General features: G+C 40.0%; 1 protein-coding gene across 1 annotated transcript; it reads right to left on the bottom strand.

Annotated features, from left to right (window-relative positions):
• Positions 1 to 7,237: 7,237 nt before the first annotated feature.
• Positions 7,238 to 15,479, bottom strand: LOC137159878 (cysteine-rich secretory protein 3-like). Its single transcript, XM_067558354.1, has 7 exons — positions 15,420 to 15,479; positions 14,147 to 14,263; positions 13,682 to 13,769; positions 12,272 to 12,417; positions 11,137 to 11,231; positions 10,108 to 10,196; positions 7,238 to 7,365 (listed from the first exon to the last, which is right to left on the bottom strand). Exons 1-7 carry the CDS (start codon positions 15,477 to 15,479, stop codon positions 7,238 to 7,240), a joined length of 723 nt encoding a protein of 240 aa, XP_067414455.1.
• Positions 15,480 to 15,811: the final 332 nt, after the last annotated feature.

Here is a 15,811-nt window from a genome sequence, read left to right as displayed (position 1 = left end):
TTTGGATCCTGATTCTGGCTGCTGTTGCTCTAATACGTTGTCTCAGCAGTTGCTGTTTCCAGAGTTTAGATGTCACCACTAGAGATGGTAGAAATTCTGTTTCATGGGAAATTGTGACATTTTGAAGTTTGTTTTTGTTCAAAATTGGAACAAAAACAAGTATTTTCAGAATTACCCATGAAATGGCAGGTCCAAAAACATCTTTGTAATTTTGCTTATTTTTTATTTTATTTTTTTATATATATATTTACATTTTATGATATCTGGAGTAGTAACACGTGACATGTCAATGTCATAATATGATATAACTGTCAAAATATTTTATTTTTAAAATCATGGGCAGCTTGAACCATCTTGCTTTGTTCTAGAAAACAACATATCTCTGGCTTGTTTGTAACAAAACTGTTTGATCCCAGGCAAACACGAGAATAAGGTAACAGCCGCTCCTCTGAATCGGACACTGAGTGCTTATCTTACCTTTTCAAGAGCAAAGTATCAAACTGTTTCATTATAACACTATATTAAAATATTATGCATCACTATTGATGTGGCATGAAATAAACAAGTGAAACAAAAAAACTTGAAACAAAATTAAAAACATTCAAAATATATATATTTTTAAATAAGTCTGTTTTGGAAAATGTTCCTGGGAAACTTAATAAAAAACAAGATGGTTTCGTGAAAAAATTTGGTTTTGTTCAAATGTCATTTATCTACAGCCAACTGAAAAGTTTTCTTTCCAGCTCTAGCCGCTACTCCAGTTTCTCCTGGCTGCTTCTCTGTTGAGCAATTTTACATACAGGAGTAATCCTACTGATTGTGGAATTGCTTCTGTGCATAGATTCTCTCATGTTAGTAAGGACATGGAGGATCAGAACCTTAATCAGCAATATTGTCTTGCTTTCTGTGCTCTGGTGTGTGCTAGTGCTGCTTTCAATGTGCCCCATTGTCTCTCTACCCTGGGGCAGCTTTTTATCTCTGTTATAAACTGCTAACCGAGAGGGAAGGTATGAAACCTATCCCCCATTTAAAAAACTCCTTTTAGCTAGGATCAGCAAGGTTCAAATCAATCTTTGTCTTTGTGCCTAACAAAACACAAGCCGTGCATCCCTGTGATGTAGTCTGCATCGCTTAGTCAGGCTTTACTTCGGCTTAATTAAGAAACTGCCTTCTTTGGGATTGTTAAAGTCACATAAATGTATTTAAAAAATTTACCTGTTAGCTTGTTCATCTCATTGCCAATACAATGCTGCCTCCCACGTTCTTTAGCTAGTGGGGAAAAGAGGTTGATAAATGTGAAAAAGTGGAAATCCATAAGTCTTTTTATTCATAATGAAAACAAAAAGTTTACTAGGATGCTGGAACGCTGCCTGCCAGTCCAAAGTCACCAGTCATCTTCCCAGAATAAATTTTCTACCATGTATATGTCAGAGTCAAGCACAGGACAGGCACCTTAGACCAGATTCACTAGCAGTGGGGATGCAATTTGCAGGTATGCATCCTGTCCAATTGCCTCATTAGGTGTCCAAGAAGGGGTTCCCTTTTCAGGGCGGGTAGTTAGTTATTGCTCTCCTCTTCTGTGAGTCTTAGCAGCTTGGGGTTGGACAGAAGCATGGCTGCTGGAGGCTGTCTGGGAGCTGTACCGAACTGGTAAATTTCACAACCCGTGTGTGTCCTCTTTGTATAGGCTCTGCCAGCTGCCATGAACTGCTCCCCAGTGTGGGGGTGACAAGCATCTGCTCCTCCTGCACCTCTGGTAAACCATTTGGGGACTTTTTCCATCAGGAGGGCGAAGTGAATAAATCTGGCCTCTTTTATTCCCTCTCCCGGAAAGTGCTTTGATTAACGTCCTAAAATGTGGGCGCTCTGAAACACAAATGAGGTTACATGAAAACGATGTGCTCGCTGAAATATTAGACAACTGAAGCCCCAGTCATTGCTGCCACTGAGCCTCAGAGAGAGGTGTCTGTGCTGTTCATGGTGTCACAAGCTAGTGTCTCTCGAGAAGATCTTGGGAGCCACGAATAATGTGGTTTTTTAAAGTTAATGCACGAAATGATGTTTTCAATAAAAGAACAAAGAGAGCCATCTTTGAACTCTGAGTCCCTGTCCTGCTTAAATCATAACACAAAGAAAACAGAATTAACAAAATAAGGAAGCTGGGAAGGGGATGGGCTGTATTTTTTCCTGAACACAAAGAATATAGAATTACACATTCCATAAGCAATGCCCAGATATTACCATGAATACAATCAGTCTCATTGTTATAAGTAATACACTCTCACTGCATAATACCTTTCACCATGAATGGCCCCAGAATAAGGTGCCATTCAAAGTGAATGAAGGTCTCAGAATCTGGCCCAATAGCAATGCTTCTCCACCAGGTCTGAATGTACTGATTTAGGGCTCCACATTTTAAAGGACCTTGATTTGGCCTTCATTCTGGCAACTGCAGTCCCTTTTGCCCACCCGGCCCCCTCCAATTACTGCAGCAGTGATGTACAGAGACAGGAGAAGAGTTATCAGTCGCTGGGTAAACTCTGTCTATGTGATCGACATGAACAGAGTCTTTGTGATTTAGGATGAGACGTGGGCAGATTATCTTGCTACACGAGTTCAGTTCACTGCTGTAGGTTATTGCAAAACTATTTCTTGTGGTTTGGGATGAGACAAATGGGAATGGATTTATTATCTCTTGTTGTGCAACGTCAGTCGACTACTGTGGGTGTATTGGGAGAAATCCAGCTATTTCCTTAATGAATCCATGTCTGGGGCAATTGGTGTACATAGGCTACTTCACCTCAGAAATGGAGCACGTTTTTGTACTCGCTAGGATCCTCCTTTGGGCAGATTTAGGACAATAGTGCTCTGAAATCAGGGTGCCTTCATTTAAATTCTGGCACTAATTATAGTAGAAGGAAATGGAATTAATAGATTCTAAGGTCAAATGGGACCATTGTGATCATTTAGTCTGGCCTCCTGTATGAAAAGGTCCAGAGAACGTCCCCAAAATCATCTCTGTTTGGACTCGAGCATATCTTTAAAATAAACTTCCAACTTTAATTTAGAAATTGCCAGTAGATGGAGAATCTACCGCAATCCTCAGTCATTTGTTCCAATATTTAATTACCCTCAGAGTTAAAAATGTAGGCCTTATTTCCAGTCTGAATTTGTTTAGTTTGAGCTTCCAGCCATTGGCTCTTGCTGCACCAAATCTGGGCCTTAGCCTCTCTGGCTCACAAAAGTAAAATACAGTCTAAATGCTTCTGTGGATCTGTGCGCTTGTGCCTCAGTTCCCCATCTGTAAAATGTGATACTGGTGTTTCACTGGTTCACAGGTATATTATCAGGCTAAATGCATTACAGATTGCGAGGTGTTCAGATATATGGCCCCCTATTACACAGTATGTATCTGGGTTTGGAAGGAAGAATCAGGGCAGGGGATTCACAGATGAAAAGGAAGTTACTCTTGATAATTAAACTGCATTTTCATACACATTCCTGTTTTTTAGCTCCTCCTTATTTTGGTTTATTTTTTTCCTGATAAATGCTTAGTTTGGACTCATGGTACCATTTATGGATGATGAATGGAGATGTCCAACACCTGACTGCTCAGAGCCTGATCCTGCCTTGTGAGTCATGTATGCATCCTGACAGAGCCCCATCACATTTGGTGGAGCTCTGTCCAGATGTAGCAATCAGTTTGTACAGATCATGCAGAATCAGGCCTGAGTAAGTATCCAGCAAATACCTGAGGGGAGCAGATGGGTTTTGCAACTTAATTACTATCCTCTACTGAAGATGTAGTTTTTAATATGGAAAAAAAATCATTCCAATGACACTTTTGATAATGTGGCATTTTGGAAGAAAGTTTCATCTGGAATCTCAGCCTGAGACCAAATCCTCCATTGATTGAATGACAAAAACAATACAACCAGGAGGATTTGACGCCAATTCCCCACAGCTCAGTAAAACCACATCCTTCAAAAATGTGTCAGCTTAAATATTTGCAACAAATACTAAACATAGCTGCCAAATTGTAAACCAGGAAAGTCCTATCTACACTAGGAAAAAAATGTGTTTTTAAAATGTGATAGCTAGTACGTGATATCTAACACGTTTTAAAATTTTATAGACGGGGTAGGCTCACCTGGAGCAGCTAACACATGTTAAATCTACAACTCGCCCTGTCTACACTAGGATTTTAAAATGTTATCACACCATTTTTCCTACTGTAGACATGTCTATGGAGTGTGCATGGGGGTGGGGGAAAAAGGGCTTGATTCTTTGCTGTGGTCCACCTAGTGCAATCATTTAGAGAGGTGCAAAATAGGTGTGAACTCACTACCAACTGACAATAGTGGTGTTTTTATCCCCACTTTTCATTGGCGTAAATGGCTGCACATGATGTGTGGCAACAGAGAATCACACCTTAAGAACAGAACAGAAGAAACCTGCATTTCAGTTGTTTGTGCTGCTACTTTTAGCACAGTCGGTTGACCTACATTTCTATAGATTGTACACAGTATGCAGTGTTATTAATAGAAATTTAAATTGAGTCACATTATTAGCATTTAAGATTATTTTGACATTCATAGGTTTGCGGGAAGAATGAGTCACACGTGTCACTCAAAGCAAAATTCAGTGTGTCTAACTAGAAAACACACACGAAATGGATTCATATCTTGGCAAGCACTGCGTATAAAACTAAAGGTTAATTTCCCATTGAAATACTTTTTGGAGCTCGTTGCTGAAAGTGTTGACAAGTGGCTGTGGTCTGGAATCCAAATACCAGCTATCCACAGGCAATCTGACCCTGCCTGCACCTGAGCCTGCACAAACCCCCCAACAAGCGATCCCCAACTGATGTGAATGATCCATTTATATAAGAGAGAGAGAGAGAGAGAGAGAGGAAGACGCAGACAGATTTGTTTACCCTATGCAGACTGCTTTCCCAGGCAAAGAATTCAAAACTTAGTTTGTAGTGAAGTGTGGGGGAGGAAGAGGAAATACAGTTGAACATTTTCTTTGTTCCAGGAAAACTTTCCTATTCAAAAATGAATGAACAGATGTTGTCACTCTCTTCCCCCAGTCCCCCTAAAACTTGCAAAACAGAAATTCATTGGAAAGTTTTTTCCCATTAGCTTCAGGGGGCTTTGGATGAGGCCCTATGACCAAGCAGAGAGAGGCACTATTTTAAGATAGTTGCCAACAAGTCAACATAAGGTTGTAGGGAATAAGTCACATTCCATTTATAGTGTCACTTGTGCAATAAGTTGATGACTGTTATTCACAGGTAACCTAGGAAGTGCCAAATAGGATCAGACCTGGGGTCCCTCTAATCCAGCATTCTGTCTCTGACTGTCCGGTACCAGCTAGTTCAGAAGAAGGTGTAAGAACCCTGCAGTAGGCAGATGTGGTATAACCTTTCTCCCACATTAGATCTATTCCTCGTCTCTAATAGTTAGAATTTAGCTTAGCCTTGAAACACAAAGTCTAATATCTCTTCCAAAATATATTAACTATAACTTTGGGTGTTTAAAATCTATATACATACCAATACCTTTTTGACAGATGTAAAATGAATGAATGGTCCTTGTTTTTGACCCTGATTCAGCAATACATTTAATTGTGTGCTCAGCTGCAAGCAGTTGCTTAAATACCATTGAAGCTACAGGGTCATACGCATGTACTGAAAGTTAAGCATGTTCCTAAGTGCTGGGGTGAAGCAGTGCCTTTAAAGCTGTAGAGGTGCCTTGAATGGCAGACTGCTTAAAGGAGAAGTCATATTATGGCAGACCTAAAAGGAATCGATGGGAATTGCAGATTATTTTCATGCACTCTCTATGCTGAATGCACAATGCAACAGCTCTTCCCCAAAGTTCAGAGACAGATGGTGTATTATCTGTAACACTCACTCTGTGATAGTGAGGCGAAAGGAAACCAAGTAGGTGCGTGACTGAATGTAAGAAAAAGCGAGAAGGTCAAATTCATTCTTAGTGAAATTACATTTCCATGCATAACTAGTTTTTACTCATTCCACTAGGGCCTTTATTTGTGAGCCTCAGAATTTTTTAGTTGTTGTTATTTTAACTAAAATTGCTTCTCTCATCTCTACATTCTTTGTCTATTTCTACCAGAAAAATTTTCTCTCTTCAAAACATAACTGAGTGTTATAGCTCTTAGAATCATAGAATATTAGTTATAGCTCTTCTGCTCAAAGCAGGACTAATCTCTTCTGCCGTGTTTCCAGGCATATCAGTCAAACATTGCTTGCAGAACCAAGGCTCTATGGACAAAGAATTCTGATAAAGACTTGCACTCCATGGAAGTTGGTTAAACAGTATTTTACAGGAAGCAAAGTAATAAAAGCCAAAATAGGTTGCCAGTATTGAATGAGTATTTTAATGAGTAATACAGAAATGACAAATGATTTGAAAGCAATTCAGGTGACAACTAGAAGAACATTTCCTTCTCCCATAATCCCTCTTTCCTTGTGTGATAATTACTTTCAAGAATAGAATTATTGATATCATTCTTCCAACAGCCCTTTTTCACTGAGAGATAGAATTTGGCACTCTTACACCAGGAGTAGTGCCATTCATTGCAATGGACCAAATTCTGATGTTCTTACTTACTTAACAGAAGTCCACTGGGTTATTTGCAGAGTCTGGTACTACTGCATATGATCAAGCATGCCAGAAACCAGCCCTCAGGTATCTTAGTGGGAAGATTTTTGCCATCCTTACTCCCTTTGAGTAGAACCAGACAACCCTTGTAGTCATGTTGCAACCATCAGGAGAGCTTGAGCAGCAAGGTGGCTCTCAACATGACTGAAGATGGAGAAGTCTTGCCCATTATATCAATGGGATTATTTACAGAGTAAGGACTATACAAGTATATCTTGGCAGGAACTGATCTTTAGATGGTATTTTAAATAGAATTTTGTAGAGGGTGAAGTTGATATTGATAGAGAAGAAATCTCAGTCATTGAATGTTGTACAAGTCTAGCATGTAAAATTCTGAATTTCAGGCAAGGAAGAAAAATCTACTACACTGTAAAACAAAGAATTAAAGCAGGATAAAACATAAGGTGAAAAGCCAGATCCTACAGCCTTTACTCAGGTGAGTAGCTCCAAGTAGGACTTCATACATTAGGGCTCCAAGATGGGCCCCTAATTTTCTAAAAGGTGCTGTCAATAAAGAGAATTTCCATAAAGGGAGGAATCGAAGGCTGTTACTGTATTTCAGTGGTGCAACGGCAGGAGCCAGGACAGTTTTTCTTGACCATGGGGTGTGCACATCCAGGGAACTTTTTTAAAGCAGGACAGTTTGAGTAAATGTCCACATACTTACAAGGATTGGCTGAAAATGAAACAGAGCATGAGATTAGACATTAACAAGAGGAAAAAAGAAGCCCTACACTGTTTCCTCTAAAGCATATTTTGACTGGCTAAGTATTTTTAATTGTATTTTTTTCTGTTCAGCTTTTTTTATTCCCCAGTAAGGGTCATAGACTTTAAGGTCAGAAGGGACCATTATGATCATCTAGTCTGACCTTCTGCACAACACAGGCCACAGAACCTCACCCACCCACTCCTTTAATCGACCCCTAACCTATGACTGAGTTATTGAAGTCCTCAAATCGTGGTTGAAAGACATCAAGGTACAGAGAATCCACCAGCCACTGATCTGTGCTCCATGCTACAGAGGAAGCCAAAAAACCCCCTAGGCCTCTGACAATATGCCCTGGTGAAGAATTCCTTCCTGACCCCAAATATGGCAATTAGCTAAACCCTGAGCATGTGGGCAAGACTCACCAGCCAGACACCCTGGAAATAATTCTCTCTAGTTACTCACAGCCAATCCCATATAACAACCCATCACAAGCCATTGGGCATATTTACTGCTACCAGTCAAAGATTAGTTAATTCCCAAATTAGGCTGTCCCATCATTCCATCCCTTCCAGAAACTAATCAAGTTCAGTCTTGAAGCCAGCTAGGTTTTTTGCACCCCTCCTCTCCATTGGAAGGCTGTTCCAGATCCAGGTTCTAAAACTCTCACTGCCCAGGACATATTTTTCACTTAGTTTAAAGCATTTTATCAATTGTTTGTTTTCTTTATACAGTTTATGACAAAACAATTACAAGAAGAAGAAGTCAGATATTGAGGTTTGTCTCATTCGATTTCCCTTTAGAGTTTTATCCCAGGAATGAGCTATTCAGATTTGCAAACCTAGTGTATTCTGTGCACTGTATCGACATTTCTGTCTGGTCAGCCAGGAGGAAGAGGTCGGAAGGAACTGTCCCACTTTCCTCGCACCTTTGCCCAGGGCCTTGGCACAATCTCACTTTGTGCACAGGGTGAAATCAATCCATGTGTTGAGGGCCTAGTTAAGGCCTATGCTACATGAACGTCCAGTTTAACACATGAAAATAGTATTTGAGGGGACATTAACAGGGCATTTGCTTTGTGCTGACCCTCTGCGCATGGTTAAGTTCAATCCTTGGGGAATTCAGTGACTCAATGTGAGTCTAGAGTCACTGATGGTGCTAGGGACCCCCAAAATGAGTAGAGGAGCTGAACGGAGGGCAGGGCAATAGCCCACTGCCCTCTGTGCATGTTCAGGAGGAAGGGCTTTCTGCATTGTATTGCAGGGTGTCAGGGCAGCCATACTGTCCCTTCATCCCCAGAAGCATTGTGCAGCTCCAGGAGTTCCACAATCTGTCCCTTTGGGGCTCTCAGAAGTTACAATAGCAAAAATCCCTGGCAGGAGTTTATATACACTCCACAGTTCTTAGTGTACAAATACAAATGGCTTTGGTTGTTATCAAAAGGCACTGACAATCTACCACAGGAGGCACATTAAGAGACCTAACAGATCTGAGACACTCAGCAGTTGGACCAGCCTATTCTCACACACCACCCGGCAGCTGCTATAGTTAGAGAGGCACCACGGCACGCTTAGAAGAAACTTGTCGCTCAGAGGCAAAGGGTCTAGTATATCAGGCACAAAGGGCTGGATTGTGCAATGTTCACTCAGTTGGAGGGCAATCTCTCAGTCCCACTGAAGCAATGGAGCTACGGGCATGTGTTAGTGCTTACCAGATTGATTAGAGGTTCCACACTGTGGCCCAAAGACTATTAACAAGAATGCAAGCTAGAAAAATGCCATTTTTCCTCTTGGACTGGACAAATGACTTGGTCTAAAATCCTTGTGGGAACTTGCTCTACCCACTGAAGGTGTTAAATATTTTTAGCATTGTCACAATTTCCTTTTGGGGGGAGGGACACAGGTGGGGAACTTGATAATGATCTCCTTGCTCAAATTAAGCAGCAGCTTCTTCCAGAAGTTCTCTGACTGATTTCAATGGGACTATTCATTAACTATTTATGTGGTGCTTAGCGCAATAGGGTCCTGGTCCATGATAGCAGCTCGTAAACTCTCTCACAATATGAATAATAAATAAGAATAATGATATACAATCCTATTCAGTACAGTATCATAGAAACGTAGGGCTGGAAGGGACCTGGAGAGGTCATCTGCCCCCATACAGAGGCAGGATTACAGATACAAGTCCTAAACCATCTCTGACCAGTTAATCTAGCCTTTTCTTAAAAAATTCCGGTGAGGGGGATTCCACATTCTCCCTAGTAACCTGTTCCCATGCTTAACTATCCTCATAGTTAGAAAGATTTTCCTAATACCTAACATAAATCTCTCTTACTATAAACTAAGATGATTACTTCTTGTCCTACCCTGGGAGGACATGGAGAACGATCAATCACCATCAACTTTATAACAAAATGTTTCCGACTGTTATGTCCTCCTCAGTCTTCTCTGCTGAAAGAGACATGATAACATGATGACACGCCCCTGACAGGATAACAGTCCCCCCTCAGAAGCCTTTATACGAGCCCTTACACATGCTCATTTTTAAACATAACATGCCTAACTATGAGCGTGTGTAAGGGCCTCGCAGTCAGGCTCCGTAGCTGTGGTTTTTGGGTTGATAATTTCCCAAGCCTTTCCTCCAAGGGAATTAAACATTGTTTTAGTAAGTGACAGCTTTGTCACTGCAATACTTCAAACTGCTAAAACTTACTGCATAGTCCGTTGTCACAGGCGTTAGGGCAATCTCCACATGGTGCCCCGGATTTGTAAGGTGTTTTCATTAAGTTTATGTAATTCCCCCTGAAATGTTAAAATTAAACAGCATAAAATGTAAAGCCAGTATGTAATCCACATTTTCATTTACACTCAGGGGACATTTACATTGCAGTTGGATGTGTGATTTGCAGGTTGTGTAGACAGCCCCTGCACCAGCTCTAATCTAACTGCAATGCTAAAATAGCAAGGGTGCCATGGGGCAGGCTTCAGCACATGCTACACAAGTGAGTACATGCTCAGAGGGGTCAGACAGGCTTATGCCACCTGGGCTGATGCCTGCTCTACCACACCTTGCTATTTTTTGCAAGCTAGCTAGAATAAAACTAGCACAGGTATGTCTACATGAGTTCAGTCACACCCCCAGCTACAGCATAGATACAACCTTTGTCTGGTACGTGTCAGACAATAATCTGAAATGTCAAAATGTAAATACTAAAATGAATCAAAGCGGTGCAGTCAAATCTCCTGCACAGCTTTGAAAATCTTACCCATTGGCTTTATTGTTAACAATTGATTGCTTACAATACTTGCAAGTGCTTATATGCCCGCCTGAAAAGAAGATCACAGTGATCAGCACTGCCACTTCAGAGGAAGGTGCAATAAACCCTACAAGAGGCAGTTATTAGATAACATGCCATAAGGAAAGCTTCTTGCAGACCCCTATTAGTTAGAAATATGAGCATCTTCTTTTTCACTCACCATGCTGTTAAAGGAGAGAAATGCTTAGCTTTTTAAGCAGAGCAGACCTCACAGGGCAATTATTAGGGGTTTTATGGATTATTTTATTTCAAAATATTATTTACATGTGTGGTTCTGCATACATTTACTGAATTGCCCCCCAACCATAAATACAGTTAAAAATTTTGACACATGCTGCAATGTAGCTGAAAGTTTCCTGGGTTATTCTGATGAATTAAAGCACTAAGGAATTCAATAATAAATTAAATCCATAGTTAATACGTACGCAGGGCAGTAATGGCAAACATAAAAGTATTTGAAAAGGTTCTGAGGACAAAAAGCCATTGCACATCCAATCTGGTCAGAGTTGTACCAAACCACCTGGAGATAGAAGAGTAAATACAGTCAATGTGAAGAGCTCTATATTTTTAATATAATAAAATATACATTTTAAAACATTTTCCTATGAAGCTGAGATTTGGGCACATTATCTTATTACACAGTATGACAGAATGTTACATCTTGTAGGAAAGAAACCAGAAAAACGATGTAGTTTTCATATAATAGCCATCTAGGATGTAATGGGGATGAAACCTAAGCAACCTAGTAGATTCTCAATCATTTGGAGTCTTTAGATCAGGACATAATCACACAAACACATACACTGGTACAACCACAAATTGTTGGGCAAGATGCAGGAATCACTAGATAAAATTATCTGGTCTGTGTTATACACAACTGGTGAGGCTTTCATAATGGCCCCTTCTGGTCGTGAAATCTAAGACAATAGAATTCTACAGAGTGTTTGAAAACCAACATATAGATGTTTACCTCTCTAGGTTCTTATCTCATCCCCATTGCAGTAATAACCAAGTGTCTCCAAAATAGTTAAAAATACAAATTAAGTCTCTCTCATACTTTCTTCCATCCTAGATGGTAGGAAAATTAGCTTGTTTCATTTAAAATTAGTACATGTGAGTGTGTGTGAATGTGCCTGAAGAACATATGGAATGAAAGCTAGGGGAAGATGATGATAATTTAGGGCCTGATTCTGCAATTTAGTACAGCAAGAACAACATTAATCCCATATCTCTCTGCCGAAGTAGTATTGTTCTCTTCTGCTTAAATGAACTTGGTTTAGCCCAGTTTTAAATTATGCAAACAATAGGGTTTCCACTACTTCCCTTGGTCAAACAGATCCCACTGTAAGGAGTTGGCCAGAATAGTTAGTCCACAGTTTCCATATTTTTATTTTGTTTCTTGTTCCGTTACTTTTGCTCTGATGGAATAATTCTTATCCTTCATGGTGTTTTTGCCCTTTAAATATATTGAGGCTGTTATTTCTATTACCTCTGTTAATCATTTAGCCAAACATGTATCCATTAAAACATGAAATTAGCAGGTGGAGCTATGGTCCCTACCTGTGTATAATGGCCAATCACTGCCTCTGGTGTGGTTGGCCCAATGCCATACTCAAAATTTTCCACCTCATTGTACCAGGCTTGAATTACATTTGACCATGAATAGGGTGCAGTTGACATGAAGATATTTTCGCCACAGTTCACTGCTGAAAATGGAGAAGAAACCATTCACAAAACCTGATGAGGGGGGGTTCAAAAGATGCAAGAACTTCATCATGTGGGGAGAACCAGCAGCAGATTCAGGAATCTCCAGGGGAGCCTGGTGGGAAGAAACTGTTTCATTTCCTGAATACCCACACTCTATAACCCTGCCCTTTGTCACTATCCAGGTCATGAATGAATGTTGGATAAACTCCATGGTTACCTTTAATTCTCATAAGTATTCAAATATTCAGATGTTTATCTGAATCTCCATGGCAGTCATAGATTAGCAGAGCCTGGAATGCCAAAATGCCAAGGGACTAAAAAACACTGAGATCCACTCACTCTGGACAGACATTGCAGGCAGCACAAACAAAGTCCTTGACATTGCAACCTCGTTCCTTGTTCAATGGATTCTGAATAGTCACATACAGACCCAGCACTCTGGTTTCCTCCATAAACTATGTCCAGATTTCAAGGAGCGACTTTTAATCCAACCTTCTCTTTGGCATGAAAATACTGGGAGAATAGGTATTCTTAATTCAGGAGTAACATCATAGATGCCAGTGGAATTACACCAGTGTAAAGCTGGTGCAACATAGATCAGAATCAAAGCCTAAATTTTGATCTGGATTAAAAATTTCTCATGTGTCAGGAGTTGTCATGTCCAGTGTGTTGCTTTGGATCCAGTCTTCAAACAGTCATAACCTCAGAGTAACAATAGCATTGTTCATCATTCTGTTAACAAGTGGAAGTGACCTTAGTGAAAAGGGATTTACCTTCATACATAGAATCATAGAATATTAGAGTTGGAAGGGACCTCAAGAGATCAAGTCCAACCCCTTGCTCAGAGCAGGACAAACTAGAGGTGCTGGGGATTGAACCCAGAGCCTTATACATGCAAAGCATGCGCTCAAACCACTACATAGTACTTTTCATATTATTTGAGCAGTTTGGGGCTAAGGATGGGGAGGAGGAGGATTGGAAGGAGATAAATCTCAAAAACATTTACAAAAATTTCCCAATTTTTCACCAAAATAAAAAATTGTGAAATTTCTTTGAAATTTTTCATTATTTCTTTAATAATTTAGTCTAACTATCAGGCACTCTAACTGTAGATTAGATGAATCCATACAATCAGCAGTATATGTTACTCATCCAGCAAAATATTGAGAACACTTAAATATGAATAAAGTTATATTATCTGAGAACTGTTAACATAATGGGTGGAATGATGCATTATTCATTTAAAACTGACACTTTACTTACTAGTTTTTCTTCTGTCTGGGGGACTGTGGGATAAAATACACTCATTTGCCCAACTCTTGGCGTTCCCTGCAGCTGCAGGACTCCATTCCTTAATGAAATGAGAAACACAAGGTGTTCGGTTGTGTATCTCTTAGTAAGAGAACATACACTTGGAAATTGCCTTTTCAGTGTTTAAAATCTTCTTTACAATTCCTTCTCTTTCTTCTGGATAGTACAAAAAGGAGGAGCAGCTCAGTAGCTGCAGACCTGAGGAGGAGGCTAGATATCATGGTGATGAGCTAGATGGAGAACATACAGAGCTAGAGGTTTTTCCCTTCGCTTCCAAAGGAGACATCATTGTTCATGAACAGCTAGATTTGTCACCCCCAACCTGCTCCCTTCCCTTGACAACTCCTACGTTCTCCAACGTTTTATGGGGGAAAGGATTCAAATGGCATTCTATGCTGTGCCCTTGCAAATTCTTACCATCCTTCGCATGTTGCTAGCGGTTGGTATCACCCCTCTCCTTAGGGCATTGTGCTTGTCAACAATCTCCCCTTGTTGATCTGCCTCGTCAGTTGACAGAGAAGCTAAAGCTGGATTCTAAAACAGAGGAACGTACAATCGTTTTTCTTGCATTTGCCTGCGTGAGTCTGAAATATTTTATACGTGAGCCCAGGAATCGGTTGCAATTAATGTGTTTTTAAAATATTTCATGAACTAATTATGTCTCTAAACTTATTTTCCTCAGAATTAATCAACCAATCTTCATTTAATTAATGATAGGTCAGATTCTAATATGTTTATTCTAGGGTACGTAGCACCCTACTTCACATGTGGTCCTAGTGAGCACAATTTAGCAATGAGAAACTGATATCATGATCTAATCTTGGAATTTTTTTGACTGCCAAATTCTTTGAAAGAGATTGGGCCAAATACGGTGCCATTAACGATGGGAACAACTCTCCTGACTACATGATTTATTTATTTACATACTGGTTGCTCCTAGGATGAGGATCCCATTGTGCTAGTAACTGCACAGACATATGGCAAAGAGATTGTTGTAAGGTGCAAGGTGATCGTTAAGCATCTCTTTGGAAATTTTTGCTGAAGCTTTTGAGATTTTGAAATTCTTATTACTTTCACATCTGTAAAAATACCATGAAACGTTTGAGTTCTTTACTGCCCTATAGTATTTCTTCATAATAGTTTTCGTTATAACCCTCTTTTTACCCAGTTACGAACATCTAAAGTCAGTCAATCTGCATGTACTGCACGGCTGCGCCATTTCACTTTTCTTTTGTAAATCTCTTTCAGTCTACGGGTCTTAGACTCTGATCCCATGAACACTTCTTCATGTGCATGACTTTACTCACATAAATAATCCTACTGCCATTGAGAGGACTACTCATGGGAGTAAAGGTCATTGTAAAAGTATTTGCAGGATCTGGCCTTTAGTCTGCATTGCACACCTGTGCCATTTTAAGAATTTAAATCAGCGTAAGGGCTTTTGTTGCTTTCGGGCCTTAACTCAGTTTAAAATTTCACCCCCCCCCACTCCCAAAAATGGTCAAAATCAACATGAAGTGCTTTGAAATCACTGAAGTGGGATGTTTGGAAATGACATGAACCAAATATTTTTTCTTTATCAGTTTGTAAAAATATTTGAAATTTTTACTTTTCGTTGTGATTCAGGTTTCAGAAATCTCAAAATGTTCATGGGATTGGAAAAATGTTTCCCACCCAACTCCCGTCCTACCTGTGCAGTGGATTGTCGCAGCACAGCAGCCAGGCCCAGGAATGCGGCTAGAAGAATCATCTCTGAAAAAGGAAGAACAATCTGCTTAGTTTTCTTTTCTGTCTGTGGCTTATGTTTTTATTTAAACACATTACAGCAGAAGTGCGCTGCCATATGCTGTTTATGTCTAGGGTTTTTCTCAATCAGGAAGGTGGTAGTTTTGTCAGCAGTTCATTATCCTAGAAGGAGAAATCCTCCTTTGTTTCTCTCTCTGTTACTTCTAACAACACTAAGAACCAACCAGCTTTTCCTCACAACGTATGCTTCTATACTAGAGAGTTTTCCTTTAGACTGAGTTAAGTGCAGAGGGAAGTACTAATTTCCCTGCCTAGAGGAAGCGTAGATATTACTAC

This window comes from Emydura macquarii, unplaced genomic scaffold, assembly GCF_026122565.2.
Source record: "Emydura macquarii macquarii isolate MOO-44397 ecotype Brisbane River unplaced genomic scaffold, CSIRO-AGI_Emac_v2 contig_1966, whole genome shotgun sequence".
In the NCBI taxonomy this organism is placed as follows: Eukaryota; Metazoa; Chordata; order Testudines; family Chelidae; genus Emydura; species Emydura macquarii.
Note: the sequence above shows the minus strand (reverse complement) of the source record. Positions and strands in the feature narration are given on the sequence as shown.

Excerpts from the sequence above, each read along its gene's own strand:
- LOC137159878 (XM_067558354.1), bottom strand. The coding sequence starts at position 15,479 with ATGATTCTTCTAGCCGCATTCCTGGGCCTGGCTGCTGTGCTGCGACAA. Across the intron at positions 14,264-15,419 it reads TGCGACAATCCACTGCACAG|AATCCAGCTTTAGCTTCTCT; the intron begins GTAGGACGGGAG and ends CCTCTGTTTTAG. Across the intron at positions 10,197-11,136 it reads GTTTGCCATTACTGCCCTGC|GGGGAATTACATAAACTTAA; the intron begins GTACGTATTAAC and ends TTAACATTTCAG.